Source organism: Aspergillus costaricaensis (assembly GCF_003184835.1).
Source record: "Aspergillus costaricaensis CBS 115574 unplaced genomic scaffold BO79scaffold_6, whole genome shotgun sequence".
Taxonomy (NCBI): domain Eukaryota; kingdom Fungi; phylum Ascomycota; class Eurotiomycetes; order Eurotiales; family Aspergillaceae; genus Aspergillus; species Aspergillus costaricensis.
In genome coordinates this window covers 992,673-1,009,771 of record NW_020291806.1, presented here as the reverse complement: position 1 = coordinate 1,009,771, position 17,099 = coordinate 992,673, and the positions used below count along the sequence as shown (strand labels likewise).

The window sequence follows — 17,099 nt, the reverse complement described above, 5'->3', positions numbered from 1 at the left end:
GTTTCTGCCTTATTTTGTATTCTGTGTATACTCCATACTACTATCGATTCGCTGGATTACTTTGTATAAATGCTTAAATTACTATTATTCATACGATTCATTCGAAGGAAAAAGGTATATATTCACACTTTTACCAAGGCATCTGCATCGCTCGTCATCAATTGCAAAGAGCTCAAAACCAGCAAAGAGTGTATCTCAATCCATCAGCCTAAACGCCAGAAATGCTTCCATCATTCCTCTCACTATCGATCAGTCTTCCCAACCCGCTTCTTCGATCGATCGTAGTTCAACACCTTGCGGCGTCGGTGTGTCTGCGCCAATTTCCACCGACAATATAACACCAGCGCATCCTTCAACAGCACGAATGCACATCCTCCGACGACACTCCGGCCCCAGCGGGTCTGCAACAGTCCCGGTCGGGCTTTGCCCAACGTAGATGGCGTCGTCCATGAAGTAGGCAAAATGTACTTCAACAGCCCGCCCATCGATGCAGATATGGCGGGAAACGCAAGTGCTCCGAGGATGATATCCGCCAGACTACTTGTGTCGGCTACCAGCTCATCCCGTCGACCCAAGCCCAATGGCTGGCCGTTTCCACCCTGGTTCTGCCCTTGTCCACCCTGCGCATTTCCGCCGTTAAAGCCAAACAAGCCCTGCGGCCCGTCCTCATTGCCCATGCGTAGCTCCAGATCTATCTCCATCAGGACGCCATTGTCATCGTTAGGTGGGTCTGGCTCGGGATGTTCGGGCGGCGCATTATCATCGAACTCATTGACATCCGAGCGCGGTTGTACTTCCGCAATCCATCTCCGCTCTAACTTTCCAAACATTCTCTCGTAAACGCTGCCGTAAAAGCTTTTGAGATATGGAAGAGCGGCGAACGTCACTGCCGCACTGGGCGGCCAAAGATCCAACTCCAGCTCCTGTCCCGGTTGATGTGTGGCAAAGAACATCACGGGGATGGCAGGAAGGAGACCATCTGCGTACCGGGTGCGCGAGAAGATCAACACGAGCGGGATGAGGGGCAACCCCAGGTTAAGCCCCGAATTCCATGCCCCATCAGCTGTTTCCTCCAAGATCTGGCGAGCCTCGTCTGTCCCGAAGACAAAATACATCGAATATACTCCATGCGCACAGCACCCCGCCCACACGGTTGCTCCTAACGTGAAAACCATTCCTGGGAGGACCATCCGACCCGCGAGGCGCTCAACCAGTCTTACTATATCCACAATATAGCTTCGGGGACGAGAAACGATGATTTCGGTCTTGCATTGCGGACACAGCATCTTTGCGTCATGGCCGTTGCGCCTCCGCGATCGGGGATTCTCGAGATCCGCCAACCAGTCAAGCAGGCAGGCTTCATGGGCGGTCAAGGCGCATGGACATGGCGAGCGCCATTGTGAATTAAGGGGAGAGTCCTCTGTCTCATCTGTATAGCAAATCCAACATCTGCGTGGTTCCTCACCAGAGGTATCGGCGAGAGTCGGACTTGTCGGGGAGCCATGGGCGGTGGCGGTATCCGAGGTGCCGTTGAGCAGGACGGTATCGCTAGCTTCAAACGATTCTGTCAATGAAGCGCTGCTGGTTATATTCGTGGATACGCTATTCTGTTGGGTAGTGGAGGTAGTATTATTATCAGATGACTGTGGTCGGCTAGAGGCCGAATAACCTGGGAGGGAGGCCATGATGTGGGAGACACAAGAGGGGTGGATACAACAACAGTAGTAGAGGAGTGGACGGGGAGTTACGGAAACAAGCACTGCATCATGTGTGGAGAGGGAGGTTAGTCAAGTTGCGTCAGTCACCAGATGGTGGGAGAGAGAGAGAGAGAAAGAGAGAGAACTGGAGGCGAGAACGGAGGGGAGAGAGAGTAGAGAGTTGAGAGTTGAGAGTCACAGCCCTATTAGGCAGCTCCGACATCTGCACTCTGCCCCAGCAGAAGCAGCAGAGCAGAAGCAAATAACTCAGTCAGTCAGCAACCAAGTCCGACGGTGTCTCAGTCGACCCAGGCTCTCAGTAGTCAGTACCAGGCTTAATTAGTGAGATACTCCGTACTACTTTTCCCACTTCCCAGCCCCCCGCTAGTGACCTTCGGATGTGAACCGCGGCTGTTCGGCGGCGAAACATAAAGGCGCGCATTCCGCGGACCCCAATTGTTCGGCCCTCACGTGATGCCGAGACTGATCACCTCACTTTGCGCCATCATGGCGGATGCAGCAATCTGGATGACTTGGAAATAGTAGATAAACTAGCTGCTCACTAGTCACTTAGCATACTCTACGTCGCTGCTCCAGTCAGCACTAATTATCGCGTCATCCAGGAACACTCATCCCTTTTCAATGCCTCATGATAGTATTTCCAAGGTCATACAAAAGATTACAGCAACATAAGAATTATATACAGCTGGATTTCCCACAACAACATTTGAGGCAACTTTTGCGCGCAAGCCATAATGCAAACGGTGAAAATGGAAAAAGCAATAAAAGGGAAAGGAAGTCCAAGCCCAGCCAGAGGTCTTTTCAGCTCAGGACCCCAGTACAGGACCGAGTGGAGCTACTATAGAGTGCTCTCCACGGCCCTGCACCATGCTAGTCCAGGGTTCTCTGGTCGAAGTAGACCGCTGCAGCTTGTCTCCGGGGCGCAGACCGGCACCCGCTAGCGTTTTAGAACCTGCCAGAAACGCCATGGATATCAAGAGATCAGGAATGGGTGGGCACTTTTGCAGCTTTCAAATAACAGGCATGGCAACTCATCGCTAGCATTCGCGGCTCACTTAGAAACCGGGAACTTTCCGCTTCTTCATCAGAGCCTTACGCTCCTTCTCCTTGGCTGCATTGCAAGAATTATATTAGCATTCATTCACTCAATCCGAACAATCATTGTGCATACCTTCGTCATAAACAAGGAACTCGTGCAGGGCACAGCCAGCGGGCACCATGGGGAGCACAGGCACCTTGCGATCAGTGAACACTTCCAAAAGGGCAGGGCCGTCCTGCTCGATAAGCCACTTCAGCTTCTCCTCAACCTCCGAGGGCTTGGTGCAGCGGTCCGCGGCAACACCCATGGCCTGGGCCATCGGGACAAAGTCGGGGTTCTTCTGGTGAGTGTGCGAGTAGCGGTCCTCGTAGAACAGGTTCTGCCATTGCGTCACCATACCCTGTTCCTCGTTGTTCAGGAGGAGAACCTTGACACCAATGTTGAACTGAGCAGCAGTGGTGAGCTCGGTCAGGGTCATGTTGAACGAGGCATCACCGTCGATATCGACGACAAGAGCGTCAGGGCGAGCAACCTTGGCACCGATAGCAGCGGGGAGGCCGTATCCCATAGTTCCAAGACCACCAGAGGTGATCATGGTACGGGGGTGGCGCCAGCGGAAGTGCTGAGCAGCCCACATCTGGTGCTGACCGACACCGGTAGTGATGACAGTACGGTCCTTCATGTGAGCAGTGAGATCGCTGAGTTTCTCAATGACAGCCTGGGGCTTGATGGGTCCCTCAGCAGTCTCCCTCTCATACAGGGAGAAGGGGAACCGAGCCTTCCAGTCGTTGATCTGGTCGAACCACTCCTTACGCTCAGCAACAGCCTCGACGTGGGGCAGGAGGAGACGGATGTTCTCAGCACAGTCACCCTCAACAGCCTCGTTGGCCTGGACAACCTTGTTGATGTTCTTGGGCATGATTTCGAAGTGGACGATACCACCACGGTTCTCCGAGGCAGCAAGCTTGGCCTGAGGGGCGAACTTGGAGATGTTACCGGTCACACGGTCATCGAAGCGAGCACCGATAGCGATGATGAGATCAGCCTCCTGCATGGCCATGTTGGCATAGGCAGATCCGTGCATGCCCAGCATGTGCAGGGCCTTGGGGTCCGTCTCGTCAAATCCACCCAGACCCTGGAGGGTCGTGGTGACCGGAATGCAAGCCTTGTCGGCCAGCTCCTTCAAGATCTGGGGGCCATCGGGGCGAGCAAGGAGACCCTGACCTACATACAGGATGGGCTTCTTGGAGATGTTCACAAGGCGGGCCACACGGTTGATGGTACCCTTGAGCTGCTGCATGCTCAGTTCACGGGCAGCCATGGTCGCAGCGCTGGGGAGGGAGGGCAGGGTGCTGTTCATAGGGATGGGTTTACGGAGAATACCGGCGGTGATATCCTTGGGCAGATCGACGAGGACAGGTCCGGGGCGGCCGCTGGTGGCGATTTCGAAAGCCTCCTGGATGCGACGGGGGAGTTCAGCGACGGACTTGACCATGACGTTCCACTTGGTGCAAGCACGGGAGATACCGATAACATCGGCTTCCTGGAAAGAGTCGGTACCGATCAGGCTGGTGGGCACCTGACCGCAGAAGACGACCATGGGAGTACCGTCGGAGAGGGCATCCTGCATGGGGGTGATAACGTTGGTGGCTCCAGGGCCGGAGGTGACGAGGACGACACCGGGCTTTCCAGAGGCACGGGCGTAGCCTTCGGCCATGTGTCCGGCGCCCTGTTCATGTCTCGGGAGGACGAAGTCGAAGTGTTTGGAGTTGTAGATGGCATCGAAAACGGGAAGAATGGCACCTCCAGGGTAACCGACTAAAAGTGGTGGGTCAACCTTATGGTCTTGAAGGATATCGGAAATCCGAAGAAAAAAAGACGCGTGACTCACAGACATGCTTGACGCCAAGACGCAGCATCATCTCATGGAAGATCTCTCCTCCACTGAGTCCGACAAAACTGTTTACGCTCCAATGACCAGGTCAGCTCTACTCCCATAATCATCTTAAATTGTTGAGGGGACTGCATACGAGTCGTCCAGTTCGGGGACCTGGCGATTTTGCAGTGGCGAGACCTCATTGCGGTGAGGTTCCTGGTTGAAGGCAGGGCTGGGGATCGGTCTCGTGTTTCTGATAATTCACAGGCATGTTAGCAACAGTAATCGACATCCCAGTAGCCAGCTGGATGCTAGTTGTAGATAATACTCACTCAGCCGGGGCACTTGCGGTGCTCTGGAATCTCTTCTGAGCTGAAAAGCGGTGGGGCGCGGTCGCAGCGACGGAAGCAGTAGTAAAACTCATTCTGCCAGAGGCAATGTACCTCTGGTAATGCAGAGCGCGCATGGCGCTTTTCGAAGGTCTCATAGGCATCATCTTGATGGCGGATGACTGCCAGGCCTGGGAACAGAGAAAGGGGAGTGCTCACAACGGGGAAAAAGAACGGGACCAGGAAGAGTGAGTAAGAGATCCGTTCCTTAAGGCAGGAGCGAAGACTCAGACTTCGGGGACGGTTATGGTTGCATTCTAGCCTGTCCAGGTCTAGCGCCGTTGGAGTCGAATAATCTGGGTTTTCCCATTGGCTACGGATACCCCACTGCTCCGATCATCGGCCCTCTTGGACGCGAAAGCGGTCACCTGATTGGGATGGAAGCCTCTCGTTTCGTCCTGTCTTCCCCAGAGCAACGCCTTGCAAGATCGCAATAATACAGGCGAGGGATGTTGATGATAGAAGTTGACGTTGCACAACCACGTATTTTTATTTTTCGGTAATTGTCATGGTGCGGCCTTTTGTCAAGGTTCCAACTGCTATACGAGCTTAGACTCAACTAGCCTGATCCACTGCTGACATACTTGTAGTCCTCATAGCAACCAAGAGACAGAGAAAATTAACTACAACCCGCAGAGTACATCATTTAGTAACTAGGGCTTCTACAGTTTCTATTTGAACTATAACCCCTTCAATGTGTGGTATTCACAAATTTTCGGATTTTCTACATATACTCCTACCGCGGGTGCCGGTCCGAATACGGCTCGCTAATGCATCTCCATCACATGCAGGTAACCGGCATGAAAAAGAAAGCAAGTATTGTATGATTCTACCCCAGTTACGATTTACTGGTGCAGTAATTCTCCGTGGAGGGGTTGTCTATCGACTCTAAAGATGACTCACTCAGAACATTGGTCAGCGATACCTGAACAATGCCCCCAATTCTCAAGGTCTAGGAACATGGTACCTTGGCCTTTGCACTTCCCTCATATTCATGAAGCTGGACCGAGCTCGGCTGAGCATACATAGGCTGCCTGCAGATTACTTGTTCGGCCTTGCGTCAAATATGCAGAGTTTCTGCCGCAATGGGAACTTGAGTATCCCATCCAGTTTACTCTACCAGACGGAGTACATGTTTATGTGCTCGTGACCTAAATAATGAGCCGTTGTGGTCCGAATGGTGTAGTCAGTCCTCCCGTATAAGGTAAGAACCAGAGAGGATATAATGTTGTATCGCCTCACATGAGTTGCGCATGAAAAATTCTCCGCGGGCTTTTTGTCCCTCCCCGGGTTACTAGAAGTAGGCGCATAGGTTCTGCTGGAATGAGCTCTTCCGAGATCGGGACCACCCGACCTTTGTGAAGTAACTCTTGAAGGTTACGGGATGAGCTCATATACCGAACAGAAACCCTTTCTTTTCTGGAAAAGTCTTTTGGAATTCAAGATATAAATTCTCCAGTTTCTTGATAACGATCGGAATGTGATGTTGTTACCCCACAATTTCCATCCAATACTAGTCAGTCTTGACTCGATCGGGCGAGGAAGCTAGCAATAGTTAACTGGGCCTGAACACCAATACCTGACTAAGAGCAGTATAGATTAATTATATTGTCTCTTGATTAGGGTGTACCAATTGGCTGGTGGTGGTTGACCTCTCTAATATTATACAGACGGCCGTGCGATTTGCAACGGTTGGCATCCACTCGGCCGTCCAGAAGCCGAGGCCACCTGGGTTCGGCTAAATTGGGTGTCTTGCGGGATTATGGGGAAGAGGATGCTTTACACGGTGTCGATTGGCTGGCACCTGTCGAATCCATTAACAATGAGGTAGTGAAAATGAGATAGAAGTGTGTTGAAGATTCAGCGGAAACAAAGACACAACGGCTCGCCGTCGACACAATAGCAGAAGGGTATCCCGACCGAGCTGGGGGGGACCCCAGGGCCATGCCGAATCAGCCGAAACACACGGGGAATCGGTTGAAAAGGACTGGAGAAGCGAGTCGGAGAGCCGTCCAGCGACTCCAGCGAGCGAGTGTCATTTCCGGGCAACTCCACTCTTTCCCCGGCCTTCAAGCAATCACACCTCCAGAACTATCCCGCCCGTGACCAGCCTGTTATGCTCAATCCGGAACCGATCAGGGTCTCTGCGGAGCACCACCACCTCGAATTTTTCCCTCCTATCCTGGCGATTCAGGGACGCTGACGTTTTAGCCGGTATTAATCTATTTGTCTTACTTTCTTGCTTTCTCCTTTTTCTCTCTCAGTCTTATTTTTCTTTTTCTTGCTTCTTCTCATCTTCTCCCATATCCCGCTCCCTTCGTGTGATCTGCTATTTTTCTTTTTCCTCCCATTTCTACCCCGCCATGGCAACCCCGCAGGAACTCGTCCCCCAGACAGAGTCCATCGCTGAGGTCTACGCAACTGACGATGCCTCCGTCACTTCAGTTGCGCCTCACCATCAGTCTCGGTTTAACAACCTGGTCTCCCAGTTCACCAAGGTTTACAGCCATCGTCCCGATTTCGTGGCCCGCAGTCCCGGTCGCGTGAACATCATTGGTGAGCACATCGACTACAACCTGTATGATGTCCTCCCTACAGCAGTAAGCGTGGACGTGATCATTGCTGTAAAGGTCGTCCCTGCGACTGGCTCCGACTCTGTTGTAAAGATCGCCAATGTCAACCCGGAGAAGTTCCCTACCCGCGAATTTGTCGTGCCTCGTGACACGGACATTGAAATCGACCCTAAGAAGCATGAGTGGGTTAACTACTTCAAGGCGGGACTCCTGGGCGCCCTGAAGTTCCTGCGCAAGCAGAATGCAGATGGCTCTTTTGTGCCTGCTAGTATGGAGGTCCTCCTGGACGGTAATGTACCTCCGGGTGGTGGTATCTCTAGCAGTGCGGCTTTTGTATGCGCCAGTGCCTTGGCTGTTATGAAGGCCAACAACCATGATGTCTCGAAGCAGGATCTTCTTGATTTGGCTGTAGTGTCTGAGCGTGCAGTTGGCGTCTACTCCGGAGGGTATGTTACCACTGACCACTCCATTTCACTATCCGATGCTAAACTCTACTGCTTACCAGCATGGACCAAGCCGCCTCCATCTTCTCTCGCCGAGGGTACCTCCTCTACACCCAATTCTTCCCTAACTTCTCCGTTCAGCACGTTCCCATTCCCAAGGCCGATGAGGAAATCACATTCCTTATGGCCCAGAGCTTCGTCACCTCCAACAAGGCCGAGACCGCTCCCCGTCACTACAACCTCCGTGTCGCTGAGTGCACGCTCGCTGCCGTGGTTCTGGCTGCCCGGAACGGCTTGACCCTCCCCAAGGACAACAGCTCCCTCGGCTTCAGTCTCCGTAACTTCCACAACGAATTGATGCGCAAAGAGGGCCGTCTCGGCGACCCCTTGGAGTACCAAATTGACTCCGTCATCCAGAGCACTCTGGAGCTTCTGACGCAAGAGGAAGGATACACTCGCGAGGAGATCGCCAAGCTTCTCGGTATTACTGTCCCAGAACTCGAAGACAAGTACCTTTCTTCCTTCCCCGTTCAAGCAGAGCGTTTCCTCCTTCGTCAACGCGCCCTGCACTGCTTCACCGAGGCCCGCCGAGTCTTGGACTTCAAGGCATGCCTCGCGAAGGCGAGCACCCTCGATGAAAGACGCATCCAGTACCTGGGTCAGCTCTTGAACGAGTCCCAGGCTTCTTGCCGCACCCAGTACGATTGCAGTGCACCGGAGGTGGATGAGATCTGCGACATCGCTCGTCGGGCGGGAACCCTGGGTAGCCGACTGACCGGTGCCGGATGGGGTGGCTGCACCGTCCACATGCTGCCCCAGTCCAAGGTCGAAGCTGTTACTAAGGCCTTGAAGGAGGAATACTACCTGAAGCACTTCCCTGATATCAGCGAGGAGAAATTGGCTGAAGCCATGGTCATTAGCAAGCCGTCTAACGGATCGTTCATGTATGTCCTCTACCCTAGGTTCTTCTCTCATTTGTGTAACGATACTAACGTAATTGACAGGGTCACGGGCGCAGCTATTGCCCAGGTTGAGGTGTAAAGGTAGTGTAGTGCGTCATATGGTTGGCATCATGAAGTTGGATCATTCAGCGTTGGCTTTTATTTCCCTTGCAGATTGCAAACTCAATCGCGACCCTTTGTGTCCAATTGGAATTTCCAAGCACTTGTGTATATCGTGTGAGAGTCTATGTACAAATGGGATTATCTTTGTGACGGGATCATCATTTTGGAATATTTCCTGCTTAGAGACAGCAGCACTGATGAGTGTCTGCAAGTTTCTGTCCCAATAGCAGGATATGTCGCAACCAGAAAGCCAGATCACTACTCCCAGGGCTCGAGGGTAACGGAATGCCCCATGATTCTACGCATCCTGCTGGAGTACGGACCTTTACAGTCCTGATAGCGTCTTCTCAAGACTCCAAAGTGCGCCATCACTCGGAGCAATGTTAGACCATGTATTCGCAACATAACCAAAACCCCCAACTCTCAAGCCTTCTTCTTCGCAGCCGCCTTTCCAAAGAAATCACTCATCTTCTTCATTCCCGTCGTATTAACCTTCTTCAAATCCCGAACTCCCCTCGACTCATTCGCCTTCTTCTTCTTTTCCTCTTCCTCCATCCTGCGCTTCTTCTCCGCTCTCGACTCCGCAGCCTCCTGATCCTCCACGCTCCTCTTCCGAGAGAAATCACCCAGCGACCTCGACGCCAGCGCCTCCGCCCTCAGCTTCGCCACAAGGTCCAAATGATCCCGCATCGGCTTGAAATCCCTCGGACTCTCCGGCGCAGCTAGTAACTCATCTATCCGCGCGCTCATCTCCTTGGATAGATAGCATTCTTTCATGAATGATAACGCCACAGATATCCGTAGGAGGTTGGCTACTCCTTCAGGAACCTTTACGCCTTCGGGGAGATCCTCCTTTGCATCTTCGTTATTTGTGGTGGCCTTCTCATCCGTTCCCTTCTCCTCGCTCTTATCTTCGCCTTCATTCTCCTTATTCTCCCCCGTAGCCGCCACATCATCCCTCTTCACCGCTATCAATGGCGTCGCCAGCGCCTGCCGGACAAACCTCTCCTCAAGACTCGGAGGCAACCCCGCACTAACCATCCTATCCGCCTTCGCGACAAGCTCCTGGAGAAGTTTCGTCTCGTTAAACCGGAACAACTTCTCATCGCCCGCTTCGACGGAGTCGCTTATCGCAGCGGCGCGGGCGTGCAGTGTCCCGCGGAAGGTTTCGTCGTATAACACATGGCGGAGGTGAGGCGGGAGGAGATCCTCGTCCAGCGAGTCGATGATGTCGTCTAGGGGTTGGAAGAGGTTGTTTTGTTTGGTGTTTGCGGTGAGGATGGGGATGAGGAAGAAGAGGATGTCGATGGGGGTGGCGAGGAGGAGTTGGGCTTTCTTGGAGATGTGCGCTGGCGGTTGGGGTGTGGATGAGGAGGAATCGGGGTTGCGCACGAGTAGGGTGCTTCGGGGTGCGGAGGGAGGAGACGAGAGGACGGTGAACTCGTATACGCCTAGTTTGGGATCGAAGAAGTAGCGGGTTGGTTCGGCGCTTCGCGGGTTGGGGAGGGTGAGAAAGCGTGCGTCGGCGCTGGCGGTGGAGGGGAGGATGAAGGTTTTCTTAGGGGTGGATTGCGCTGGGGGTGCTGATGTTGATGCTGCTGCTGCTGTTTGGTGATCGGAGGTGGATGGAGGGGATTGAGGTTGCTCCGATGGAGCGCTTGAGCGGGTTCGCATTGTGATGATAGGATATGTGGAAGGTACTCCGTATACAAGAGTATTATATGAGGTGGATAGGTGTTATGGGCGTTTCATCAGCAGCAATTGAGATTTGAGATTTGGCTATGAGATAGTGAAATGGAAATATTGACGGATACTCCGAAGGGGGAAAGTACAAGTAATAATGGTAATTGAAACGCGTCTTTTTCACTGGTTCAACGCGACACGCGCTAACCAATCATCGGCCGTTGCGACACAAGTCAGCGGGCAGGCATGCATGGGGCCTCAGGCCGCGGGCGAGAAAGGAAACTAAAGGCGGATTGGTTGCAGCTCACTTTCATTCCCTTGCATTTCATTTCATGCAGGCCTGCCGGTTCCTGCTCCCCCTTTCTTTTCTTCGTCAGAGTCTTGAATCCGTCAGGTGGCTGAGGTAGTTGTTGCTTTGCTGCTCCTGTCCTCCGAACCCCAGAGCCCCAGTTTCGAAAAGACGCCATTCCCCGCATCCCTTCGTTGAGTGAATATGGCAGGAAGGGTAGCACGATAGATAGAAGACGATAAGCGGGATCGGAATTCAATCTGCATTTTTTTTTTTTCCCTTTTCACAACCGGAAATACTCTATAATTGACACCGTGGATGCGATGACAAGCAGTGAGTGAGTGCCTTGTGTTTCTGTTCAGCTCGACCTTCTTTCCGTGCGCTGACGCGCTGCTTCTGTTGCAGTGGCCGAGATCTCGTGGCCGCCAAAGTCCCCTCGGGATGCCCTCTTGAGTACTCCGAATGGTCGCAAGAGGTATGAAGAATTGCAGCGACGTCGCGAACACCTGGGCTCGCCTTTGAAACACTCTGTCACTACTCCCGACTTACGATCCAAGGCGTCACAGCTTCTTAGCGACGGGGTGGACGAGGGTGAAGATGATGAGGATGAGGAAACACTACAGTTGAAGCTCGCGGCCATTGAGGCGCGTCTTAAGCTCAAGCAACTTCAGAAAAGCCGCACGAAGACGGGGACACCTGGTCCAGAGAGACATGACGGGGAGACTTTCTCTAGACCTGCGTCAGCCATTGGCTATTCCCAGGGACATGATGAGCCGTTAGGAACAAGAAACAATGGTCATGCGACGGATAGCAATGCCCATATCGATGATGTTCAGGTGCCGCTATCGCCGACGAGGCGTGCTGTTCCTCCCACGGATCCTGTGTCCCCGAGGAGGTATTTGTTAGGCATTGACAAAGGCCTCAGAAGTCGGGATGTGTCGCTGAAGCGTCCGCCAAGCTCAAAAGGAGCTGCTCAGTCAGCAAGTAGACCTGGGACGCGAGATGGTCTAGTCTCTCGTTCTGGCAGTCTTCTGCAAGCAATAACCGTGGGTGGGGAGCGCAACCGTCCAAAGAGCTTCAGTGAACGTATGGCTGAGAGCCGATCTGCCGATGCGTCTCGGAGAGAACGAGCAGCACGAATGGAGAGAATCCAGGCAAATCGAAGCTCTGCCTTCCAGATCGATAAAGCGGAAGTGGAGGCCTTCAAAGCAGCTGCCGAGTCAAGGAAGGACGTCCCAGCTTCGCCAACGAGGAGGCGACGGGCCGAAAGCTTTAGTCGAGAAGATGTCCTCCGGTCATATAATCTAAAGCCGTCGCTGAAACGGGGCCGGAGCCAGACCACGTCTAGCGTACAGAGATCTGATGATGGTGCGGCTGATGCGAAGGAGTCACTGCCATATTTTCACCGACGGAACCACAAGTCTGAGTCCGAGGTGCCGGCCAGCTCTCAAAACAGTGCCACTGATGATTCCCAAGGCGAGAAAAGTGGTGACTCCTCAAAGTTTGAAGCATTCTCTTCCTTGCACTTGTCCAACCGCATCCTACCCCATTCGTTCTTGTCTCGAACCCTTGAAGACAAGAAAGCTCTTAAAATTCCTGATCTCTTACGCACAGTGAAGGCGCCTGACTTTGAACTGCCAGAGGAAATCGACACAGACTATGTTGTATTCGGTATAGTAGCATCGAAATCAGAGCCCAGGCAAATCAAGCAACCGGCCAACACTACTAAGAAGGAGGTTGATCCATTTGACGATGGAACTAACAACACCAACCAATACATGGTCATTACTCTGACAGATCTGAAATGGACAATTGATCTCTTCCTTTTCGACACTGCCTTTCCACGATACTACAGAATCTCCGAAGGAATACTCATTGCCATTCTGAACCCCACAATCATGCCACCACCCAAGAACAAGACAGACACCAACAGGTTCAGTCTCGCCATTTCCTCATCTGATGACAAGATCCTAGAGGTCGGCTATGCGCAAGACATTGGATTCTGTAAGGCCGTTAGGAAGGATGGCAAGACCTGCCACTCATGGGTTGATGGTCGGAAGACAGAATTCTGCGACTTTCATGTCGACCTACAGGTCCGTCGAACACAAGCAGGTCGAATGGGAGTAAATGGCGGCACAGGCATGTATGGACCTGGTGGCCGCTCAGGGTCTCGAACCGGTTTCTACGGCGGAGACAAGAAAGTTCGCCCCCAGAATGGACTGAAGCCAAGTGGCGCAAGATACGACTATCAATCACAATCGTCCTATTACGTTGCACCGGCTCCAAAATCCAGGGGCGGCGGACCCTCCTTCCACCCTCACCCGTCTGGCCAGTCTGCCGCAGCCCTAATCGATGCAGATCACGACGACCCTTTCATCGCCGCCGGAATGATGGGCCGTGGCATGGAAAGCAAAGAAGAGCGCTTCCGCCGACGACTCGCAGAGAAGAAACGCGAACGCGACATCGCAGAGAGGCTTATTTCCCGTTCCGGGGGTGTTGGCGCTGAATATCTCCGATCACGAGATAACAACAACGTCCTTTCACCGCACCCCGAGCAGGCAAAGAACAACTTAGATGAATTTTCCACTACCAATCTGGGCATCTCAAACTTCAGAAAGGCAGACAGTGTGAAGCTGAGCCCTCTGAAACGCGCCCATGACGGCGACAGACCCCACGGCAGCGGTGTCAAGAAGACCCGGTTCATAACTTCCCATGGCATCAAGGAAGCCGGAAGAGACAGTTTAGGAGGAAAACCCGACATGGTGCCAACGAACAATGATGATGACGATGACGATGAACTAGACATCATCTAAAGAAAAGCAGCCTTTTTTTTCCAGTGTTATGAAAACAAAATATAGATACCCTTCGTTACCTGCAACGCAGTTGACCCCCGTCCTTCTACGGCGAATATTCCATTGAAATATCAGTGATTCCAGTGTCACTCACCAGCAAATACAGACACTCGCTAGTCCGATTAAACATAAACAGCAGAAAGAGAACATAGTCGACTACTCACTCCTATTTGACACCAACTTACCACTTTCCTTTTCCTTAGCAGCAGAAACATGAACAGCAACAGAAATCAGATACACCATCTTGGTACCCACTGGAATATCCCCCCTTCCTACTTACTACTCCTACAACAAGAGAATGAATGAATGAACGAGATTTTTTTTTCTTTCCTTATTTGTCTGTCCTTCCAACGAATGACTAACTGACTCATGATGTTCTTAGCACGCTTGTCCTTTTTTTTTTTTCTCTTTCTTTCTTGATTTGTACGAGTACCCCCTTTTTCGCTTTTCTTCTTCCCAATGAGTTCTTGCGGATTATCTGGGAGATAAAGTGTATTATTAGCAGAGTACCTGCCATTCTTAGCTTGAAATATGAGATATGAAAATACAAATACTAGCCTTCATTGAACAAGAATTGTTTGTATGTGGGAACTGTTCTGAGGTGATATGGTGAAATCCTAGTACTTACTAATAAGTACTACTGGAGGGTCGAGAAGGGATATCCTTGTATGGGTGTATGTAGTGACTTGTTTAAGCCACTATGTATGTCTGGTCATGTTTATAATGAAGAAGCAGAGTAGGAAAAGCAGACATCACAATTTCATGTTCATTGAATGGTATCTAAGTTGGTTGTACGAGAGAAATTGAAACTCTCAAGCTAGCTAACTAAGCTAAGTAGGTAGAAAGGCCGAGATTCTCAAGCCAAGTCAGTCACAGAGACAGAAGCAGTGGAAGGGAGTAGAAAACACGCCGGCAATATGAAAATAAGAAGCATTGGAGAAAAGAAGAAACAAGAGGCAAAGAGAAAAAGAAAAGAACAGAAAAACTCCATCCCATGTGCCAGTCCAGCCCATTTACCTATCCGTCCGTCCCATTTAGCCCATAGTATCGCGCCTGTTCCCTTTTCCGACTGATCACTCGGAGTTATTGTTATGTTCAAGACAAAAGACAATGATGCTTTTGTAGCTGATATCAAACACATGGAAACTGAATTGAGGACAGCCGGACACATTAAAAAAACCTATTATAGTCGACCTATTGAGTCAAGGACGCCAGTGAATATCGAACGAGAAGATAGAAGAACGCTGAAAACAAGGACGCTCGTCAAGAGATTGTTTTTTTTCTGCGGTAGAATCCGTGACGGCAGAATCAAGAGGGAAGACTTTGCTTCCGATGGCTTCAAGGTTCCACTGGTAGTCTTGCATATAGGCGGACAAGATCATGCTCATGACGCAGTCGCTTTGTTGCCTCGTGTCTTCTTAGGAGCTGGGCCACCAGGGCTGCCAGCGGCTTCGGCATCTCGCTTCTTGGCTTTGGTCCCTGTCAGAGCAGGAGCTGTCTTTTTGCGGAGCCAGCCATCGAACGGACTAACGCGCTTTTTCTTGGTTTCGGAGGCCGTGGGTGTTTCACTATGCTCGGGGCCATCCCGCTTGGATCGCGAACGCAGTGACCGCACCGTAGCCCCGGGTGACGCAGGAGTTGCAACGGAGGATTGCGGGGGAGGAGTGACTGGCCGTTGCTGCATCTCCACGTCAACCGCAGGATCTTCATCCTCTTCGACTTCATCGTGAAGCAGGTGATCCTCAATATCAGTGGCTGCCTCCTCATCGACATCGCTCGAGCGAGATTCTTGGGGAGTCTGCGACTTCGCGGTAGGGAAGAGCACACGAGGCTTGATTGACGAGCGAGTCAGTGGACGAACATTGTGGATAGATGAGTCGATGAGGTCCGGACGGGCGGCCAGCAGGCCCAAGTCATCATCGTCATTATCAAGGTCGCTCTCAGCGTCATCCGTGAACTTGCGGAACATTTTCTTGCCTCGGCTGCGGGATATGTTAGTACACACGACAAAAGTAGAGTAGGGAAACTTGTGGAAGTGAACTTACAAAACGTAAAGCATGCCATCCTCACGATTGAGCGAGTCGTCTATTTCCTTGTCGCGGCGGCTCTCTTTGCGTCTGGAGGCACGAGTAGTCGTATTGCTGACCGTGGGTTTGTTGTAGAACGGGTTATCTTCGCTTTCGTCGACTTCCGGGATGCGATCGCGCGAGTCGGTGTAAATTTGAATCTCGGAGCCGCCCTGGGCGTTGTCTTCGCAAAAACTATCCAACGAGAAGCCTGTATGCTTCTTCGTCTTCTTTCTGGCGCTAGGGGGTGGAGGGAACAGCACTCGTGCGGTATTTCCAACATCCGCGACAGCCTTCTTGCGAGGCGTCTTGGCTGGAGTGGGAAGCATTCCTTCGGTCATAGTCGGTCGAAGTGATCGCGATTGATGCCGGAGAGAGGAAGGTTCTGCGCCGAAGGGATCCGAGTCATGTGTGCCGGAGGGGCCTCCAAGTGAATGTGTCGCAAACAAGCCGGTAGCTCGGGCCGACTTGAGCTTCCGGGGCGAGGTCTGAACTGAGCCAGGAGGAGATAGTGTGTCGGATTCATCCAAGTCGTACTTGTTCGCGGTGGTCTTCGAGCTCGGGAAGGTAGGCGGGGGAGTGGTACGGGACTCTCTGTCTCTGGCAGCACGTTGGCTCGCTAGCCTGGCTGAGTATCGCGTGGAGTATGGTTCATAATCATCGTACTTAGCTCCAAGTCGCGGAGTAGGCGGGATCCGTAGGGTGGAGGGCGGTGGTGGTGTTGTGGCCATTGTGAATAATGACGCCGAACACGGGCTAATACAGGTCAAGTGTGGCTGTGGACACGCTCAATAGCCCCAACTTCGAGTGCACAATAATACCCAGCTAAACAGATAGATGCGAATCCAAAAGAATTGAGATATATAAGCGTGGTGGGTGATGAGAATCAGGCCGTGACAGGTTCAAGGGCGATAAAAAGGGAGGAAAACGCCAAAAGCCGACCGTGTAATCCAAGGCAACAGGGCGCGCAATATCGATGGGCGTGCCACTATCAAAGAGCAGATCCAAGGGAGCGAGACCAATGGAACGGTAGTAGCCGTAAACAAAGAAAGGAGGAGGAGGTGTAGTGGTAGTGGTTGTGGTAGTAGTGGTAAGAGTGGATGTAAA

The 17,099-nt window shown here is 52.1% G+C and overlaps 6 protein-coding genes across 6 annotated transcripts; 2 read left to right on the top strand and 4 right to left on the bottom strand.

Moving 5' to 3' along the window:
• Nucleotides 1-150: 150 nt before the first annotated feature.
• On the bottom strand, nucleotides 151-2,000 carry BO79DRAFT_207716 (RING finger domain protein). Its single transcript, XM_025682233.1, has one exon. It carries the CDS (start codon nucleotides 1,683-1,685, stop codon nucleotides 243-245), a length of 1,443 nt encoding a protein of 480 aa, XP_025542912.1. The 5' UTR covers nucleotides 1,686-2,000; the 3' UTR covers nucleotides 151-242.
• A 330-nt stretch (nucleotides 2,001-2,330) lies between these two features.
• On the bottom strand, nucleotides 2,331-5,199 carry BO79DRAFT_190056 (acetolactate synthase catalytic subunit). The gene is made up of 5 exons (XM_025680705.1): nucleotides 4,966-5,199; nucleotides 4,788-4,886; nucleotides 4,649-4,716; nucleotides 2,890-4,575; nucleotides 2,331-2,829 (listed from the first exon to the last, which is right to left on the bottom strand). Exons 1-5 carry the CDS (start codon nucleotides 5,127-5,129, stop codon nucleotides 2,774-2,776), a joined length of 2,073 nt encoding a protein of 690 aa, XP_025542911.1. The 5' UTR covers nucleotides 5,130-5,199; the 3' UTR covers nucleotides 2,331-2,773.
• Nucleotides 5,200-7,209: 2,010 nt separating this feature from the next.
• Nucleotides 7,210-9,275, top strand: BO79DRAFT_168301 (galactokinase galE). Its single transcript, XM_025679417.1, has 3 exons — nucleotides 7,210-8,041; nucleotides 8,101-8,982; nucleotides 9,043-9,275. Exons 1-3 carry the CDS (start codon nucleotides 7,386-7,388, stop codon nucleotides 9,077-9,079), a joined length of 1,575 nt encoding a protein of 524 aa, XP_025542910.1. The 5' UTR covers nucleotides 7,210-7,385; the 3' UTR covers nucleotides 9,080-9,275.
• A 1,476-nt stretch (nucleotides 9,276-10,751) lies between these two features.
• Nucleotides 10,752-13,887, top strand: BO79DRAFT_225857 (Mcm10/DnaG-type zinc finger protein; the record flags this gene model as incomplete). Its single annotated transcript, XM_025683759.1, has 3 exons — nucleotides 10,752-10,764; nucleotides 11,480-11,527; nucleotides 11,558-13,887. 3 exons carry the CDS (start codon nucleotides 10,752-10,754, stop codon nucleotides 13,885-13,887), a joined length of 2,391 nt encoding a protein of 796 aa, XP_025542909.1.
• An 817-nt stretch (nucleotides 13,888-14,704) lies between these two features.
• Nucleotides 14,705-15,203, bottom strand: BO79DRAFT_71566 (uncharacterized protein). The gene has a single exon (XM_025689652.1). The coding sequence runs from the start codon at nucleotides 15,095-15,097 to the stop codon at nucleotides 14,783-14,785; it is 315 nt and encodes a 104-aa protein (XP_025542908.1). The 5' UTR covers nucleotides 15,098-15,203; the 3' UTR covers nucleotides 14,705-14,782.
• On the bottom strand, nucleotides 15,204-16,853 carry BO79DRAFT_71565 (uncharacterized protein). Its single transcript, XM_025689651.1, has 2 exons — nucleotides 15,972-16,853; nucleotides 15,204-15,908 (listed from the first exon to the last, which is right to left on the bottom strand). The coding sequence occupies exons 1-2, from the start codon at nucleotides 16,721-16,723 to the stop codon at nucleotides 15,311-15,313; spliced, it is 1,350 nt and encodes a 449-aa protein (XP_025542907.1). The 5' UTR covers nucleotides 16,724-16,853; the 3' UTR covers nucleotides 15,204-15,310.
• Between the last annotated feature and the right edge of the window lie 246 nt (nucleotides 16,854-17,099).

Excerpts from the sequence above, each read along its gene's own strand:
- BO79DRAFT_207716 (XM_025682233.1), bottom strand. The coding sequence starts at position 1,685 with ATGGCCTCCCTCCCAGGTTATTCGGCCTCTAGCCGACCACAGTCATCT.
- BO79DRAFT_190056 (XM_025680705.1), bottom strand. The coding sequence starts at position 5,129 with ATGATGCCTATGAGACCTTCGAAAAGCGCCATGCGCGCTCTGCATTAC. Across the intron at positions 4,576-4,648 it reads TCTTGGCGTCAAGCATGTCT|TCGGTTACCCTGGAGGTGCC; the intron begins GTGAGTCACGCG and ends CACCACTTTTAG. Across the intron at positions 2,830-2,889 it reads GTTCCTTGTTTATGACGAAG|CCAAGGAGAAGGAGCGTAAG; the intron begins GTATGCACAATG and ends CTTGCAATGCAG.
- BO79DRAFT_168301 (XM_025679417.1), top strand. The coding sequence starts at position 7,386 with ATGGCAACCCCGCAGGAACTCGTCCCCCAGACAGAGTCCATCGCTGAG. Across the intron at positions 8,042-8,100 it reads GTTGGCGTCTACTCCGGAGG|CATGGACCAAGCCGCCTCCA; the intron begins GTATGTTACCAC and ends ACTGCTTACCAG. Across the intron at positions 8,983-9,042 it reads CCGTCTAACGGATCGTTCAT|GGTCACGGGCGCAGCTATTG; the intron begins GTATGTCCTCTA and ends CGTAATTGACAG.
- BO79DRAFT_71566 (XM_025689652.1), bottom strand. The coding sequence starts at position 15,097 with ATGTGTCCGGCTGTCCTCAATTCAGTTTCCATGTGTTTGATATCAGCT.
- BO79DRAFT_71565 (XM_025689651.1), bottom strand. The coding sequence starts at position 16,723 with ATGGCCACAACACCACCACCGCCCTCCACCCTACGGATCCCGCCTACT. Across the intron at positions 15,909-15,971 it reads GATGGCATGCTTTACGTTTT|CCGAGGCAAGAAAATGTTCC; the intron begins GTAAGTTCACTT and ends CATATCCCGCAG.